Raw genomic sequence first — 16,696 nt, 5'->3', positions numbered from 1 at the left:
TCCTAAATAATCTTATCCTGGAAGAAAAAAAAAAAAAAAAAAGACACCTTGCTGTTCCAAAATACTGCTGAGCTAAGAGGCTTTATCACATACTAGAATAGCTTCTGAAAACTTCAAGATTTTGACAGGCCTTTAGAACATTGAAATATGGGAAATTATGCAATTTAAAAAAAAAAAAAAAAAGCTGTCACAGGAAGTAGTAACAAATCAATCCATAAACAGACACATTAAAAAAATGATACAAATCAATCCACCAACAGACACACAAAAATTATACAAATACATTTATACGAGTGTTGGCTCATGAATTTAGAAAGTAGACTGAAGATTATAGAGAATATTGGTGGTCTTCGTAGCTCGGGTTGATGGTTGAGGTGTTCGGTTGTTCGCCAAGCTTGGCATTTAGGTTGCAAACATTTCATCACCAGTCGAGGTGACGTCATCAGTGACATCATTTGTGTTGGATGCTTCTTCCTTTATATGTAGTTTGATGGGTGGGATTGCCTGAATCTTGGATGCGATTGATTGGTTTCATGTGACCTTGAGCATGAGTGGAATCCCACCCATCAAACTACATATAAAGGAGGAAGCATCCAACACAAATCACACAACTTGCACACTGATGGTGTCACCTCGACTGGTGATGAAACGTTTCCAACCTAAATGCTAAGCTCGGCAAACAACGGAAAAACTTCACAGACTGAGCTAGAAGCATCCACTAAATGTAGACGGTGCGGTCAACTTGCCTTGAGCCAGATGCTCATGGTAGATGGAGGCAAGGTTGGGAAGGTGCTGTTGGAGGTGCGAGGTGAGCTCAGCATGGGAGTTGATCTGGACCAGCTCCTCCTCGCAACCAGACTCCTCACCGTCAAAATCAGCCATGTTCTTTTCTGACTTTGCGCTGACCTGGGAGCTGCTACAGCTGACATCATCAGCACTGAGCATGTCCTCCATCATGGGCCTGGGGGGAGTGAACCCTCAAGTCAGGCCAAAAACTCTGATCACTGTCTCCTTGGGAAGTCTGGAGTACTTGTGGATTCATAACATGTCTGGTGGAGGTAACTGCTCATGCATTGTTTTAGGAATTTATTCATGATCCTTACAGTCATTCAGTGGGGAAATGTCTCCAGTGATGCATGAATAAGATTACTTATGTTCTGCAATAATTTCTGAACATCTCATCTTGAATCGAGTGTGTGTAAGGGTTGAGTTAGTAATCACTGGTCCACTCAGCAACAGTAAGTACAACAACAACGATGGACACGTACCCCTCATGATGATGGTGGTGATGGTGGTGCTGATGGTGGTGGTGGTGCGGATGGTGGTGCTGGGGACCAATGAAGCGCCGACAGTTGAAGAGCTCGCTGCCCATAGTATCACCCAAGAAGTCTCCAGAGCGGGGAAGGCAGGCAGGGTCCTGTGGCCCTGGGTGCATATGGGCGGAACTAATCTCTGCTGGAAGGTCTCGGTCCGCACCCTCTGGGTGGCTAGAGGACGAGCAGGCATCCAGCATCCTCATGTGGTTGTCAGCTGAGGATGATGCTGATGCTGCCGCCATTGCTGGAGTCTCTGGACTGAAAGGCATTCCTTTGACATTGGGTCCAGTTGTACCACCGCTGGAATGGTCTACAGATCCATCCCTTTCTCCGAGACACATCCCTGACTGCTGCTGAGAATCACCGGCCTTCCTCTTTCTCTCAGCTATATCACGATGCTCATTCCGAGGACTCCCCTCAGCTGTTGCCGTTTCTCTTTCCTCCTCCTCATCTTCATCATCCTCCTCATCCTCCTCCTCATCTTCATCATCATCCTCCTCCTCTTCCTCATCTTCCTCCTCCTCCTCTTTCAGGACCTCACTGTCAGCCATGTCATCTGAGTGCAGTTCACTGCCTGGACTGCCAGCTGATTGGCTGGCTCTACTAGAGCCAGCCTCATTGCTGGAGCCCTCGCTCCGCCCACTGCTGCTTCCAGGGCCGCTACTGCCCTCTTCCCCACTGTTAGCAGTTTCATCAGAGCTACCCTGCATTGACTCCTATCAGAAGAACAGCCAATAAGTAGAATGCAAAGCCAAAGATGGAGCAAAACATTATTTAGTAGCAAGCAGCAGATACCTCTGTGTCAGACAGCCTCTGTTGCCCATGCTTGCTGCTGTTCATAATTTGTTCATCCATCTCAATATCACTCCCTCCGCTGTGGTGGGTGTCACTATTGTCACTGCTCTCTGGACTGGCAGCAGGGGAGCCTGGGAGAGCCCGGAAAAGGATCGCTAAAGACTGCTTCTACACTGACACAAACAGCACTTAATATAAATCCCCCATAATAGAGATTACCTGGGTGGGGCTTCCGAGTTACAAAGAATACGCTATACTCATTTTGAAATGTCAGAAAGCTCTCGGGCTCCTGTCATCTCTGTGCCAAATAGCCTCATTCTCACCTTTCTTCTTGCCCATGGGGATGTTGGTGTTGAGCAGGGAGGCAAAGGAGCTCTGCTTGGACAGTTGAGCCTTGGCTGCAAGTGCATTATTCCACAGCGCTTTGGTCAGCATGGAAGCCAGGTACAGTGTCTGTTGGAATCAGTCAGTGGTCACACACAGGCCACAAAGGTTTGGTGAGCACACAACCAAAACAATAGGATAACTGTGACAAACCTGCTCTGTGTGAGCGCTGGGATGTAGGCCTGAGACCAGGTTCTGCACATGGCGCAGGGGTACTGGGTCCAGGTTCTTGATGAGAGAAGGAAACAGATCATGGATGTACCGACTGCAGTGCTTCAGCTGGAGAGGACAAAAAGATGAAATAAGTTAATTGTGGTATAGATGGTTTGCTTTTATTACAACAATTCTACATTAGTCCAATGACTAATGTTATAGCAGCTCATAGTGGAAGATTAAAATTTACTTCCTCCAAGTCTAATTTTGACCTTAGTGAAGGTTAAGTCAATTCAAGGTTCCAAACTGTCCAAGATGAGACAAAATATTGCAGACTCCTCCACAGACTTTAATTAGGTGTAGTATAATGCTTATTTTTAAAAATATTACATAGAGGATTTACTACACTGGCAAAATATTCATTTCACACACAGAACCAATTCAAAAAGCACTTCATCAAGAACATAATATTTTACTTAAAACTAATAGTCACCCAGCTTCAATGCGCATTAAAGAATTACTTTTAATGAAGAAGTCAAGTGATCTCTCATCACCAATGCTGCCCAAGTAACATAGTGTCTACCTGTGCTGCTGCCCAGATGCAGTCCACATGCTGGGTACTCAGCCGGCCTTCTGCAGCCAGAAAGTTCAAGATAACTTGGCACTGTTTGATAATCTGTGAAGACAACAGTGAAGAAATCCTTCTTGAACATGTCCCTTGACCCCTAGACAAAATACAAAACCACCCTGACTTCAGTACCAACCTCAATGTGCAAATTTGGTCCAAAGATGTGCTCCACCACACTGTTGTTAATCAGCCAGTCTGCCAGTTCCTTTGCGATTGACCTACAGGAACACAACATACTCTTTCTGGCAACTGCATTATCTTTGTGTTCTTTACATATAAAATGTTTGAGTGAAAAGGGAAAACTTACGTTTCAGTGTCAGATACCAAGGACTCATTATTACAAACATCATTAAAGGTGTGAAGCTGATTCTGTTGGGAAGGAAGGGGGTGAAATCAGATTATCCTGGGCATGGTCAGCAGGCAAAGAATGACTTTGCATTAGAATAAAATAGTAACTAGTCAGGTATCAACTACTTTCAGGGGATCACTCAAAACTGCAAGAAACTACCAGCTGCCAAGTAACTAACAACCGTAATGAATAAAGTCCTTCCATCTGTGATTATGGCTCACCGTGATCTGACTGAGGCCGGCCAGCCTCATTGTTAGTGTTGGAGACATGAAGTACTTGAAGGCCAGGTCAAGGCTTTCCTTGTCAAAGCACAGAGCGCTATCAAGTGGCTCTTTTACTGTGCTCCACATCAAGTCGGCCATGTTCCTTGCTGCGCTCTGTCGAAGCTCCTGGTCTGACAGCTTGCACAAATACCTGCCATCAGACACATCTTTTAACATTCACTGAACTTCTACCACTCTTGAACCTCACTGTGACCTGATAAAAGCAAATGCTCTGAAATCAAGGCCAGGCACCTGCTCAAACCATAAATAAAAGCAAATATTTCTGGAAACTTATAATTTCTAGCTTTATAAATAGACCTTAATTTAAACAGCTAGTATTTTTAATAAAAATGCATATGTATTACATTCAGTAGTCAATAGCACTATTACATATTTATCCAGTTCTCAATACAATGGCATACCTTGTAATAAGTACAAATTACATGAAACTGGGGGGGGGAAGTAGAAAACTGAAGCGCTACAAATAAGACTACTATCTGCATGTCTTAAAATTGCTAATTATATTAAAAACTGTAATATCTTGAGTTCAAAAACTAAGCAAGGGCTCAAAAATACTGAATTTTTAAAAAGTGGCCTGTCTCTCTCGTTCCTGTGTATCGGAAGCAAACCAATATTCTAAAGTAAACTTCAATAACTTACTATTGCACAAAGACATCCAGCCTTTTTATAAATACCAATCTAGAAAAAAACACTGCTAATCCTGCTCCCAGGATCACATGACCACAGACCAAATCAGCATCAGCTAGCCATCTCACTCCTCCAAGGTCATGTGAGGAGAGTGCTGTGGGCTTCAGCAACAGTTACCATGGTGAGGGATGCTCATCTCAGCAACACGCAAGAAAGGCGCCGAACAGAAATAATGCACCAAGAGAGATTTCCAGCATTATTGCTGGCTGTTTTTACATTCAACTTTACTTCAAAGTGCACTTAACCAGGACACCACTTCAATATTGTATTACACAACCTATAAACGTAATTGAACTATGGCAAGCCACACTCAAACTATCATACTGTTTAGGCATAAATAAAAATATGAATGCTTTTTTTCTTACCTTATGACAAATGTCCGGAAAGGTATAATGTGCTGCATAACTGCGGGAATGTGCAACCATATTCTGATCTGTCAACAATATAGGATGTGAATGAGAAATACTCCAGAGTTGGCTCTAGGTATTTTGTTTTTAGATGATACGTCATGCCAGAGCAACACTCACATTGGAGACAATGGTGATGAATGCATGTGCTATGGGGAAAGGCAGAGTCTCTGGTGTCCCATACTCAAAGCAATCCTTCATGAGAGAAAGGCCATGTTTTCCGCAGAAGAGGCAAACATAACGAAGCAAGTGCAAAGGTACTTCTACATCCTGTTGGGAAGGGAATTAAAGTATCAATCAGGTATGAATTTACAACATTGATTCAGGAAGTGAAGATTATCCCCCAATGTCTACAAATGCACAGACAGTTTCAAGTGTGATGTTCATACATAATCAATAGTACTCCCTGTACTATTAATTCTTTACAAATGGAGATGAGCTACATTAACAATTGGCTATCAAAGTTTAACATTGAAATTTAGATGTTTTAAAAACTGCACGCTTTACTGGCCTTACCACTGAAACAATCCTATTTCCTTCAGTGTTGGGAAATACCAGCAACTTTACGAGTGCCCTTTGGCATAAATGAGACAGGCACTGTTTCTCACAGTAAAAAATTGCTCACTCTGTAATGCTCTTTGTTTTAATTTCTACTGAGAATGGGGAAAACCCTTGTGGGTATGAAGTTTTGTTATCTCTACGGCAGTAAAATGAACTTAAGGGACATTCCAACACTGAATAGGACACTACCTTAATTCTGTCAGGGCAGTTTGTGTTTACAGAGTAGCGCTCTGATTAAATCAGTGAATTTCCTTTGGCCAAGTGTCACACTGATATTCACCACCACAATGCAGCAGAGGGACCACAGAATGAGAAAGCTCATCTGCACACCCCAATCGAAGACTAGTTTACATCACTGAACTAGACTCTGCAATTACTCATGAAAAAAATTCTTATAGGACAAAGCAGCACTGCAGTCACAAGAACAGCTTGGAAGGAGGATTGGGGCAATTCAGTATCACAGATCCTATCAGTTATGCAAACAAGAACTTGATTTGTTTCAGATGTGAAGACAAAAAGGAGTTCAACTATAAATATTATAAAGATCAAAACAATTCACAACAAATACATGAGTAAAGAAATAAGATTCCAAATACAGACCTACTTCTATTTTAATACTATATTGTAAGGTTCTTTATACCACACATAAGACAACTGTATGAACCCACAAACTGTATTGCTGACAGGTGAAGAAGAGGAAAAGGTTTTTAGGAAAACAGAATCTATGTACCTTTACCACAGGGTTTTCCCAAAAACTACTAAAAAGCAGGACAAAACATAAAGCAATAATGAAATACAAACAAAAATGCTTCCAGCTGCTAAGAAGTAAATACTTACATTCATATCACAGAACGATCCTAGTATATTGCTTTCTTGAGCTGAGATGTCCTATCAAATAAAAGAGAAAAAGATTAAAAAAAAGAAGCGATGACTTCAAAAGTGCTTATCAGGATTTTTGAAATTGCATGGTAAAAGCCTGCAAGACTGAACAGGTTCAAACTGCCTGCACCTTTACACACTTTACAAGAGACAAGAAGCAATATCCTGAATTTACACTGGTGGTTCAATGGACCCCACGAGGCATGAAGCATTATTAATGTGTACATGATGCATTTCCTGGAGCAAAATGTGTACTAGGCTTAGACAGCACATGCCACCACTGAGATATAGCAGATATGGGGCACCAAGGGTGCAACAACTGAATAAATGTTCCAATCCACTCTGGCACAGTGACTCCTAAAAATTATTAGGACTGAGTAAGAAATGTGGCAATGCATATTTATTCCAAAATTTTAAAGCATACTATAACTGCTACATTAAACAGTACACCTGCATTACATAGATGTAGGTTCATAAGCTAAAAATGTACACACCTCTAATACATAGACTCACCGGCCACTTTATTAGGTACACCTGCTCAACTGCTCTTAACGCAAATATCTAATCAGTCAATCACAGGGCAGCATCTCAATGCATTTAGGCATGTAGACATGGTCAAGACGATCTGCTGAAGTTCAATCTGAGCATCAGAATGGGGAAGAAAGGTGATTTAAGTGACTTTGAATGTGGCATGGTTGTTGGTGTCAGACAGGCTGGTCTGAGTATTTCAGAAACTACTGATCTACTGGGATTTTCACACACGTTTACAGAGAATGGTCAGAAAAAGAAAATATCCAGCGAGCGGCAGTTCTGTGGGCGAAAACGCCTTGTTGATGGCAGAGGAGAATGGCCAGACTGGTTTGAGCTGATAGAAAGGCAATAGTAACTCAAATAACCACTCGTTACAACTGAGGTATGCAGAAGAGCATCTCTGAATGCACAACATGTTGAACAGATGGGTTACAGCATCAGAAGACCACACCGGGTGCCACTCCTGTCAGCTAAGAACAGGAAACTGAAGCTACAATTTGCACGGAATCACCAAAATTAGAAAACAGAATATTGGAAAAACATTGCTGGCCTGATGAGTCTTGATTTCTGCTGCGACATTCAGATGGTAGGGTCAGAATTTGGCGTAAACAACATGAAAGCATAGATCCAACCTGCCTTGTATCAACAGTTCAGGCTGGTGGTGGTGGTGTAATGGTGGGAGGGATATTTTCTTGGCACACTTTGGGCCCCTTAGTACCAATTGAGCATTGTTTATATGCCACAGCCTACCCGAGTATTGTTGCTGACCATGTCCATGCCTTTATGACCACAGTGTAACCCATCTTCTGATGGCTACTTCCAGCAGGATAACACACTGTCACAAAGCTCAAACCATCTCAAACTGGTTTCTTGAACATGACAATGAGTTCCCTATACTCAAATGGCCTCCACAGTCACCAAATCTCAATCCAATAGAGCACCTATGGGATGTGGTGGAACAGGAGATTCACATCATGGATGTGCAGCCGACCAATCTGCAGCAACTACGTGATGCTATCATGTCAATATGGACCAAAATCTCTGAGGAATGTTTCCAGCACCTTATTGAATCTATGCCATGAAGAATTAAGGCAATTCTGAAGTCATAAGGGGGTCCAACCCAGTACTAGCAAGGTGTACCTAATAAAGTGGCCAGTGAGTGTACATATATAGGTAAATGGTACTGTCAGCTCTGATGCAAATCATCTCCAATTACTGTACCTTAGCTTCTACTCTAGAGGTAATTTAAACCACTGACGGGGGAACAAACAGCAACTTACAATGCACTCAGCCAACCCCTGATGGCAAAATTCATTTATCATACAAACGCTCTCACAGATATAAAGAATTTACGTACGAGGAGCGGCTGCAGGATACGCAATAAAACAAAATCCATCTCCAACAACTGTGGAAGTGAACTGCATTTGCTTCTTTTATTACTCTTACAGATCTGGCACAAGAGCAGAGCTGGAAGCTAGGAAGAAGGAAGACCCTTTGTGTTCCACACAGCAAGGCAAAGCATGAGGCGCGGATCAAATACCCAAAGCTGTGCACCTTTGCCCACACAATGCAAATCTTTTAAATCTCAGATTATGCATGCATTTCAAGATATGGAATTCAAAATACAGGCCTGCTGTTATTGTAGTACGACAGGCACCTTAATAAAATATGACGATGTGAGGCAAAAGACTAAATTAACTGAAGGCAACACTTCAAGATATCCCACTAGGAGAGAAAGACAGACAGGTGCCCCTTAGGAGATTGAAATGCCCCTTGTGACATGCACACCTGACCAATTAAGAAAAGTGGGTAGCCAAAATGAGATCACCACAGCTGTTCAAAGTGCCAAGGTACTCATCACACCACCTCAGCACAACTGTACAAAGAACAGTCCATCTGAGATTAACCAGGATGTTGCAAATCCAAAGCCTGAAAGCTCAGAGCAAAACAGTGTGCCTCTCTGTGTACCAATGGCTTGATCTGAAATTCCCTAATAAGCTGTCAAGTCAGGCAGAGAGCTTTACAAAAGCTCATTCTGATGTCAAAATAGAAGTGCTAAAACTTAAAACAGCGTTGATAAGAGGACAAATAAGACTACAGTGTGCAAACTAAATATATTTGTGAAAAATAAAGCTTTTTTAAGCCAGGAAAGTAACTCAACCCTGACAAGCACCAATTTAAGTAGTCATAACTTTATTGTTTTTAGATGGACTTAGTTATCTTTAATCCAGTCCTCAAAGATCAAAATATTCTGGACAACATGAAAGTTGAAGAACAGGTGGATGCTACAGGATAATGTCAAGATATCAACACCTGCAAGAAATGCAGAGTATGTCAGACCAGGTACCAGTCAGTGACAGAAGGACAACAGTCACACTAGAGAAGAACATACCTCTATGGTTGGGTGGGTGTTGTGTTTGTAGGCTGTGTACAGCGGGAACTGAATCTGGAATATCTTGGCAGCACAGAGAAGTAGTTTCTCTCGGTCCTCAGTACTCCAGGAGGCAAGCAGGTCAGGGCCATCTTCGTTATTACCTTCCCTGGAGTGGGGATTTTCCTGCTTGCCCTGGACGCCCTGGTTTGGACCAGTTTCTGACACCTGGCTTCCACCCTCACCACTGCCACCATCCTCCTCAGCAGAGTCCCGCTCCACATTGACGGGTTCATCATCGCCTGGCGGTAAGCGTGCTGATACCCACTCAGACTCTGCTCCAGCAGCACTGCCCCTCCCCTTACACAGCTGGTCCCGCAGAGCCTGCACCTGGTTGATCACCAGGTTGATGAGGGCATACACCAGCTGGTTGAACACCTCCAGGTGCTTGTACTCCTTAAAGCAACAAAGACATTGCCTGGGGACAGAGATGAGAAATAAGTCATAAAACAGTGACACAAATGCAAATCACACACTTGGAGAGCAAGTACCAAAAGAGCTCATTTTGGGTCAAGGAAGCTATCTGTCAATCCATCTATCCATCAATAATTCCAGCTTATCCAAGTAGCGTCTCACTGATCCACCGAAATAGAGGGATGTGACTAAAGTTGTCGAACTTTGAACGTTTTTGGTAGATCGAAAATTTGTCGGACTTAATCAACCTTTTCGGTGAATACTAATTTGGGGGGGAGCAAAGCAACGCAGCTCATTATAAGCTTTATTTTGTATGTGCTGTTGTCTGCAAGTCTAGGTATACTGGAGAGACCGAATTAATGATTGTACAGTACTACATGCGCACCACTATACACCTTTATATGTGAATTGAATGTGTGTCATTGTGGCCTTTTGCACAGTGTAAGATGATTTGTGTAAGTTCATACATACACACACACACACATATATATATATACACACACACATACATACATACATATATATATATACACACACACACACACACACACACACACAGCTTGTTTTGAGTTTAAGTGGAAATACTCATACTGATACAAATGAATGCTTATAGTCTTACTAATATTTGAGCATAAATCAACATTTTTTGAATTGCTGAAAAGGAAAATTACTCATGTGTGTTGAAAGTTGCAACCAATTTAAGCTTTTAATTGATATGTGCATGAGGATTAGTAAAAACAATAGCTTCCATTTTAATTTTCATTAAAAACCGCACCTGCATGCACACCCATATGGATTCATGAGTTTAAATCTGCATTTGACGGATTTAGATTTTTATCAGCTCCATCGCATCCCTAAAGAATTCAAATGCAAGCAGCCATATGACATGAGGGACAGAAGACCCTGGATAGAAACCACGTTTGGTACAGGGCACACACACAGTCATTGATCCAGAGTGATGCAGCTACATAAAGAAATAATACAGCCCCCCAAAAAATAAAGCAGGGTAGTAATGTGCCGAAGGTCTGACCTCTGGGTCCATGAACTGATGTAGCTGAATACTCTGAGGGCATGCTCCTTCTTCAGTTGTAAGCCATCAGTGCTGTCTGCATCCGAAACTGGGAAGACAATGTGTGTACATTTATAACCTTGACACAAAACCAGTTCAAAGCCTGCAAACATCTGCATCTTTTTACATCATTCTCATAAGATTTTAATTCAAGAACTAATCTAAGGATGAGGCAGTAATCACAATGAAATCAATTATCATCTGCTTCCAAATATAAACAGAAGGTAAGAGCCCTGAATCATGACTACAGGTCAATGACAGCATATTGAGATGAGATACTTTGTCATTGTTTGCAATGCAACAACAAAATATATAAATAGGTACATAAACAAGAACCTGACAAACTCTGAAGTCCTTTCATGTAGCTTTTCTAATTCTAACAAGGCCTCAGCTTAAACACCATATCTGAAGACCGAACGCCTTTGGACTGCCCACCACCAGGCAAACAAAAATTCATACGGAGGAAACTGATGTGAGCTGGTGACATGCTGATCCAGCTTCTGCAAACCTGTAACATAATGCAATGTCACAAATGAATAAAATATGGCTTTGCTTTTGGCCATTTTATTGAGAACAAACCGCAGTGGTATAGTCTGCCTGCCTGATACAAATTCCAGAAAGACCAATTATCTTCAGGGTTTTGGATTCATAGCCATTTTTCAATTAAAAATCAAAGGTGGAAAAAGCTAGCTTTGCAGGCAGTTAATCTGTACTGTCAACATCAATATCATTCAATGAAAAAACAGCAATCTTACAGGGAAAAAAATGTTTAGGCTGCTAAATTCCATTTGCAGGGCCATTAATGCATCACCACAGGCACCTTCACAATCCTTTACTAGAGAATGGGATGCGGCGATTGCAAAAAGCTTTCTGTTGGCACTCACTCTAGCGGTGGTATACAGTGACAACTATTGCACTGCTTCCCCCAAGTTTCCTTGGCAGTTTTAAGCAAGGGGATACGTGCACATGTGTATTAAAGTTTCATCCTTGTGATTATATTATGAAGATCTTTGTCTTAGAAGGTAGAGACTTGGAGCTCCAGTCTTACAGAAAATAGCACCCAGATACAGAAGTATTTTAAAAAAAAAAAAAATAAATAAAAAAAAAGGGCTTGGACAACATGTTAATACAACAGACCATCGTTAACTTCACTGTGTTACAATAGTGTAGCACAGTTCAAAAGCATAAAATGGACACCATAAAATTCATACTTGGGAACCTGCCACATAGAGCAAAATTTGCTGGCTTTATACAAACCCACATGTCATCTTCAGCTTTAAGGCAAGTACTGCTGGAGCCAAAAGCTTTTCAAAATTTGGACTTCAAGCACAATTTACTTGTTCTTCCATCAAGCTCAAGAAACTATAGTGCCATCATCCAAGTTGGTCTTTCTCGTTTGATGTGATCAAAGAAGAGGAAGAGTGACACTAACCCAACGTGTACAGAATCTCATTTCCATCTTTTACGAATACTTTTCAGTATAAATTTCAACAGCAAAGTAAACCATCTCACCAGAAGTAAATATCATAAAAAGTCCTGATCCCATTTAGCTACTGGGTCAAACAGTCTTCCACCATCACACCAACTTGTGAGGTGACTTGGCACTAGACAAATCCATGGTGAAACAGGTTATGTGCCATCACTTTCAAACCCGAGAACTGTCACAGCAAGATGGATAGGAGCAGCTTGTCCAGGGCCCCTGAGACACCAATTAATGTATTGTAAATGTTACACTGACACTTACCATAGAATGACACAGCACAGAATGAGCCACGCAATCACAACTTAATATGCAAAGAATTTCCTTACATTGCTTTATTAAGGCAGTTTAACACATAAGAGTCATAAATCTGCCAGTTTCTCACTGAAGGAGAGTTTATGAAAACTACTGAGAAACAATTTTACTCTGTGGAAAAGCACTGATACTAAAAGTCATGACTATGTCACTTCAATAAATAAAACTACTGCACTAAAACTTATTGCAGAGTCTTTTTCTGATGACCAGGTCTACAGAGAATTCTGAAAATATGAGTGACAAACACAGGATGGCATAACAGAGAACCAGCATAAGTTAGACCACTTTCAATACAGGCCTCATCAAAAAATGGAAGGACAATCTATCATGCTGTATGTATGCTTTCAGTTTAGAGCATAATCTGTGGTTAATTTTATGTTTGCAACAAAATAAAGCGCAGATGCATTTTTTTTAATGGCATGTCAGTGTTGACGTTAACATTCTTAGGGAAAAGTACAACAAAAACTAATGAACTGCAGACAAAGTGAGAAAGCAGGTTGAACACAATTACTATGAGTGCTTTAAAATGAACTTAACAGTTATGTGTTTACCAGTCAAAAGGTATTAACATTTTTACAAATATCCATTTGATAGGGTCGTATTTAGAGGAGATCTGGGTATTCATCTCAATGCCACTGACAGCTGGGTCAGTAACTGGTGGCCATTCAGTGGAGACAGCAAAGGGAGATGAACTCCCAAAGAAAAATACTAAATACGGTGCATAATATTTTCAAAGCCCTGAAGGTCATGAGTAAATTTTAGTTGTCGAGATGAATGATTATTAATCCAACAAACAGACAAAACTCCATTACTACCGACATCAATACTCCTTTCAACTCATTTAAAGCCAATTCGATATCGGAAAGTTTCCATGCTGTTTTTAAATACACTACAGGCAGTTAAACTAGAAAAACTGGCACAAAAAGAAAGTGTTGCTACAATAACAAAACTGCCAAAAAAAAAAAAAAAACCTCAACAGGACAGCAATATTTCTGTTGATCTGCCTGGAGAGCCAATCCAGAAGGGAGACTTTTCAACTCAACATCTGGAATCTCATTTGTACACAAACAATATTCCAGTTATATACACCTACTAGCACCAATTTCTAATCCTGCATTTTAAAGTCTGTGGTTACATTCCAAACCACAAAGTTATTAAAAAACACTACAGCAGCATCACCAGCCCTCGGCAACAACACACCAAACAGGACAGAAGAAAAGGTTAGGGGCGAATTATTTCAGTAAAACGCTGGGAAAACGTTCACGAATTACTTAGAAACACCACCTGCTCAGGCTTCCATGGACAACAATGGTTTTCTTACACGTCCTAAATTGGGAAAGTAACATTAAAAAAGCAGAAAGTAAAAAAAAGTAACATTAAATAATTAGTTTGTACAAGTTAAAACATTAACAAAATGCCAATTTTAAATATTTATTTAAAAAAAAAAAAATTAAATTATTCGTTACAAAAAAAAAAAAAAACAGAAGTGTTCAAGTGAGTTGAGTAGCCATTTTGAATGGCAGCGAATGTAAGGCTGTACCGGAACGAAAAATGTCCACAGCTTGTAAGGTTTTCTTTAAAAAGCGGTTAGAAGTGTTTATGTTACGTATGCTGTTACTACAAATGCCTGGGAAAAAGTGAAGGAGGTGGGATGATGAAGGTGCGAGAAGCGGAGTGCAGCGCGTGCAGAGAGAGGGGGGGGGCCGCGTGCGGGCCGCTCGTGCTCCGTGCCCCCGACACAACGGACGACACACACAGTCCGGGCTACGGACGGTCCCCCGGACACTTTAAAATGGCTCCTCTCCCCCTAAGGGCGAACGGCTCAAGATGCAAAGCCCGCAAAAAAGTCCCTCGCCTCGCTACGGCCGAATGCCACGCTCCAACAGCCATTTTAGCGCAACCGTCTTCCTTCCTGAACACACGGCGAACGAAGCAGCGGACAGGCCGGCGCGCGGCCCTCAGCTGCACGCGACCGATTAGTAACGCGACGTAACGAATGGCAGCAAAACCGAGAAGTACTAATCCAAGGAGGCGAGGCGCGAGAGTGAATGTCCGTGTGACACGAAGAGCAGAGCAGGCCGAGAGGCCCGGCTTGTCACACGGCTACGGAGCCAAGCGCGCGGGTACACACACACGTATACATATATATATATACACACACACACACACAGAATAGCCCATAACACACACACACACACAGAATAGCCCATAACACACACACAGTGCTTCATAACCATATTTATTTTTCGTTAAACAGACTGAACCGCTGGCAGGGGCTCCGGGCAAATACAGAGCCCAGGCAGGCAGGAGGAGAAGGAGGCCGCGGGCGACAGTCCGCTCGTCGAGACCAAGCAGCGGCAGCATTAGCGCAACTGCGGGAAAACTGACGTTAAAAGTCACATTAGTGAAGACTAAATACTAATAGCAAAGTAACGCAGAGTGATGATGTGTGTGAATCGCAGCGTACAAACACAAAGTTTGCCAGCTACTGTGACAGCAGCAGGCCGGCTCGTACGAACGAAGAACATTAAGTCTGCAAAAAGCGCTACAAACACTGAGGAGCTCTTAAAATCGTACCGCGCTTGCACACAAGGTCATTTAATTTGTTCAACCGCTTAGAATGAGCTGGACTGGTGTGGAGACACCTCGCTCGCAGTTAGAAACAGGCTACTAACGTTTACTGTAGGTTACCATGCTCTGCATAAGAAGAAATAATGACAAATAGTTCGTTAACGGTTATGTCTAGCATCCTTATTAGACGCGTTCCCGTGTTGAAAACTGTTTGTAAATACTGTCAACACACAGAGCGATAAAAAAAAACCGACCCCGAAAGAAATTAACTGAATTTAAAAACCCACTGATACATACGACAGTACTGTGTTATTAGTGTAGATATAGATTTCACGTTCGCAAATGAACCGCTGCGCTGTGAAACTACAGAGCCCGCCGAGTAACAGCTCGAGTAAAGTATTTCTGCAACACACGCTCTACTACATTGGGAAGTGTGTGCCCGAGGCCTGGCAGAAAGCGGCTGCGGCGAACCGAGAGCCTGAAGTAACAGTTTTAACGCAAGACAACAATGTTGACGAGACGGCGACGGCGCGACACTGAGGCAAACAAAACGTGTACTTACTTTCATTTAAAACATCCACCAGCTCGGCGCAGTTCTCACACATTGTTCATTAAAAACAAAATAGAAAGCGGAAAAGTGTTTCAAACCATTGGAGACGGGTGATGGATCAGGAGTGTTGGGAAGCTGGCTGTTTTGGGGGTTAAAAAAAAAAAAAGGCCCCACGCGATGCTTGATGGAGGCCGAAGCAGAAATCGATGCAGGGGTGAATAAATGCAAAATCGGATTTGTTTACAAAGTCTTGGCCTCAAGCGACAGTGGAGTGAGAGACTGAGAAAGAAGGGAGATCGGAGTCAATCTCCAATTGGAGCGGCACTGAAGAGTGCAGATGCAGCGGCCATTTTGAAAAAGGGAGGGGGTCAGGGCGTTCGGGTGTCGGGAAAAAACATCGTCTCCTTTCGTCCCGTCTTCTTCGACGCGCTCGGTTCTTTCCGGCGCTCTCGTGGTCACAACTTCCGCTCCCAGTTTGGGGACCCAATGGCCAATAAGGTGCAACGAAATGCGACTGACACGCAATATATAAAATGCATTGCGATTGGCCGTCGCCGCTCTTTGGCGAAAACACTGAGGTGTTCTTTTATTGGTGCGAAGATACAGCTTAGAGAACACTAAAAGCAGCGGCACTGCTTAAACGACACAACAATTCAGTTTTATGTTCTTCTATCCCTTTTCATTACTTGTTTGTTACTTTCTGTATTTATAATACGTATGACTCATAATTTAATATTCTTTGTTTTCAATATTCAGTTTACGACATACTATCCAGAGAAGAACCTTCCGGATACCAGTCTTCGTCACACATTTTTAACGCTTTAATTGATTAAAGGTGAATTTAAGTTTACACAGTAGTGTGCAAAAACGTGGTTTCCATGAACCATAGCTT

The 16,696-nt window shown here is 42.0% G+C and overlaps 1 protein-coding gene across 3 annotated transcripts in view; it reads right to left on the bottom strand.

The window, feature by feature from the left end:
• usp34 (ubiquitin specific peptidase 34) overlaps positions 1-16,218 on the bottom strand; it is a 46,912-nt gene extending 30,694 nt beyond the window's left edge. For all 3 annotated transcript variants that reach the window (XM_018750975.2, XM_018750976.2, XM_018750977.2), the window contains exons 1-15: positions 15,817-16,218; positions 10,850-10,937; positions 9,367-9,823; positions 6,402-6,452; positions 5,124-5,273; positions 4,962-5,029; positions 3,847-4,039; positions 3,584-3,645; positions 3,413-3,494; positions 3,232-3,324; positions 2,649-2,774; positions 2,435-2,564; positions 2,112-2,242; positions 1,269-2,032; positions 747-961 (exon numbers count right to left, since the gene is read on the bottom strand). In XM_018750975.2, coding sequence (XP_018606491.1) covers positions 747-961; positions 1,269-2,032; positions 2,112-2,242; positions 2,435-2,564; positions 2,649-2,774; positions 3,232-3,324; positions 3,413-3,494; positions 3,584-3,645; positions 3,847-4,039; positions 4,962-5,029; positions 5,124-5,273; positions 6,402-6,452; positions 9,367-9,823; positions 10,850-10,937; positions 15,817-15,859 — 2,653 coding nt within the window. In that variant the 5' untranslated portion in view covers positions 15,860-16,218. The remainder of the gene's footprint in view (positions 1-746; positions 962-1,268; positions 2,033-2,111; positions 2,243-2,434; positions 2,565-2,648; positions 2,775-3,231; positions 3,325-3,412; positions 3,495-3,583; positions 3,646-3,846; positions 4,040-4,961; positions 5,030-5,123; positions 5,274-6,401; positions 6,453-9,366; positions 9,824-10,849; positions 10,938-15,816) is intronic.
• Between the last annotated feature and the right edge of the window lie 478 nt (positions 16,219-16,696).

This window comes from Scleropages formosus, chromosome 16, assembly GCF_900964775.1.
Source record: "Scleropages formosus chromosome 16, fSclFor1.1, whole genome shotgun sequence".
NCBI classification, from domain to species: Eukaryota; Metazoa; Chordata; class Actinopteri; order Osteoglossiformes; family Osteoglossidae; genus Scleropages; species Scleropages formosus.
The sequence above is the reverse complement of the archived record's forward strand: the minus strand, read 5'-3'. Positions and strand labels throughout refer to the sequence as shown.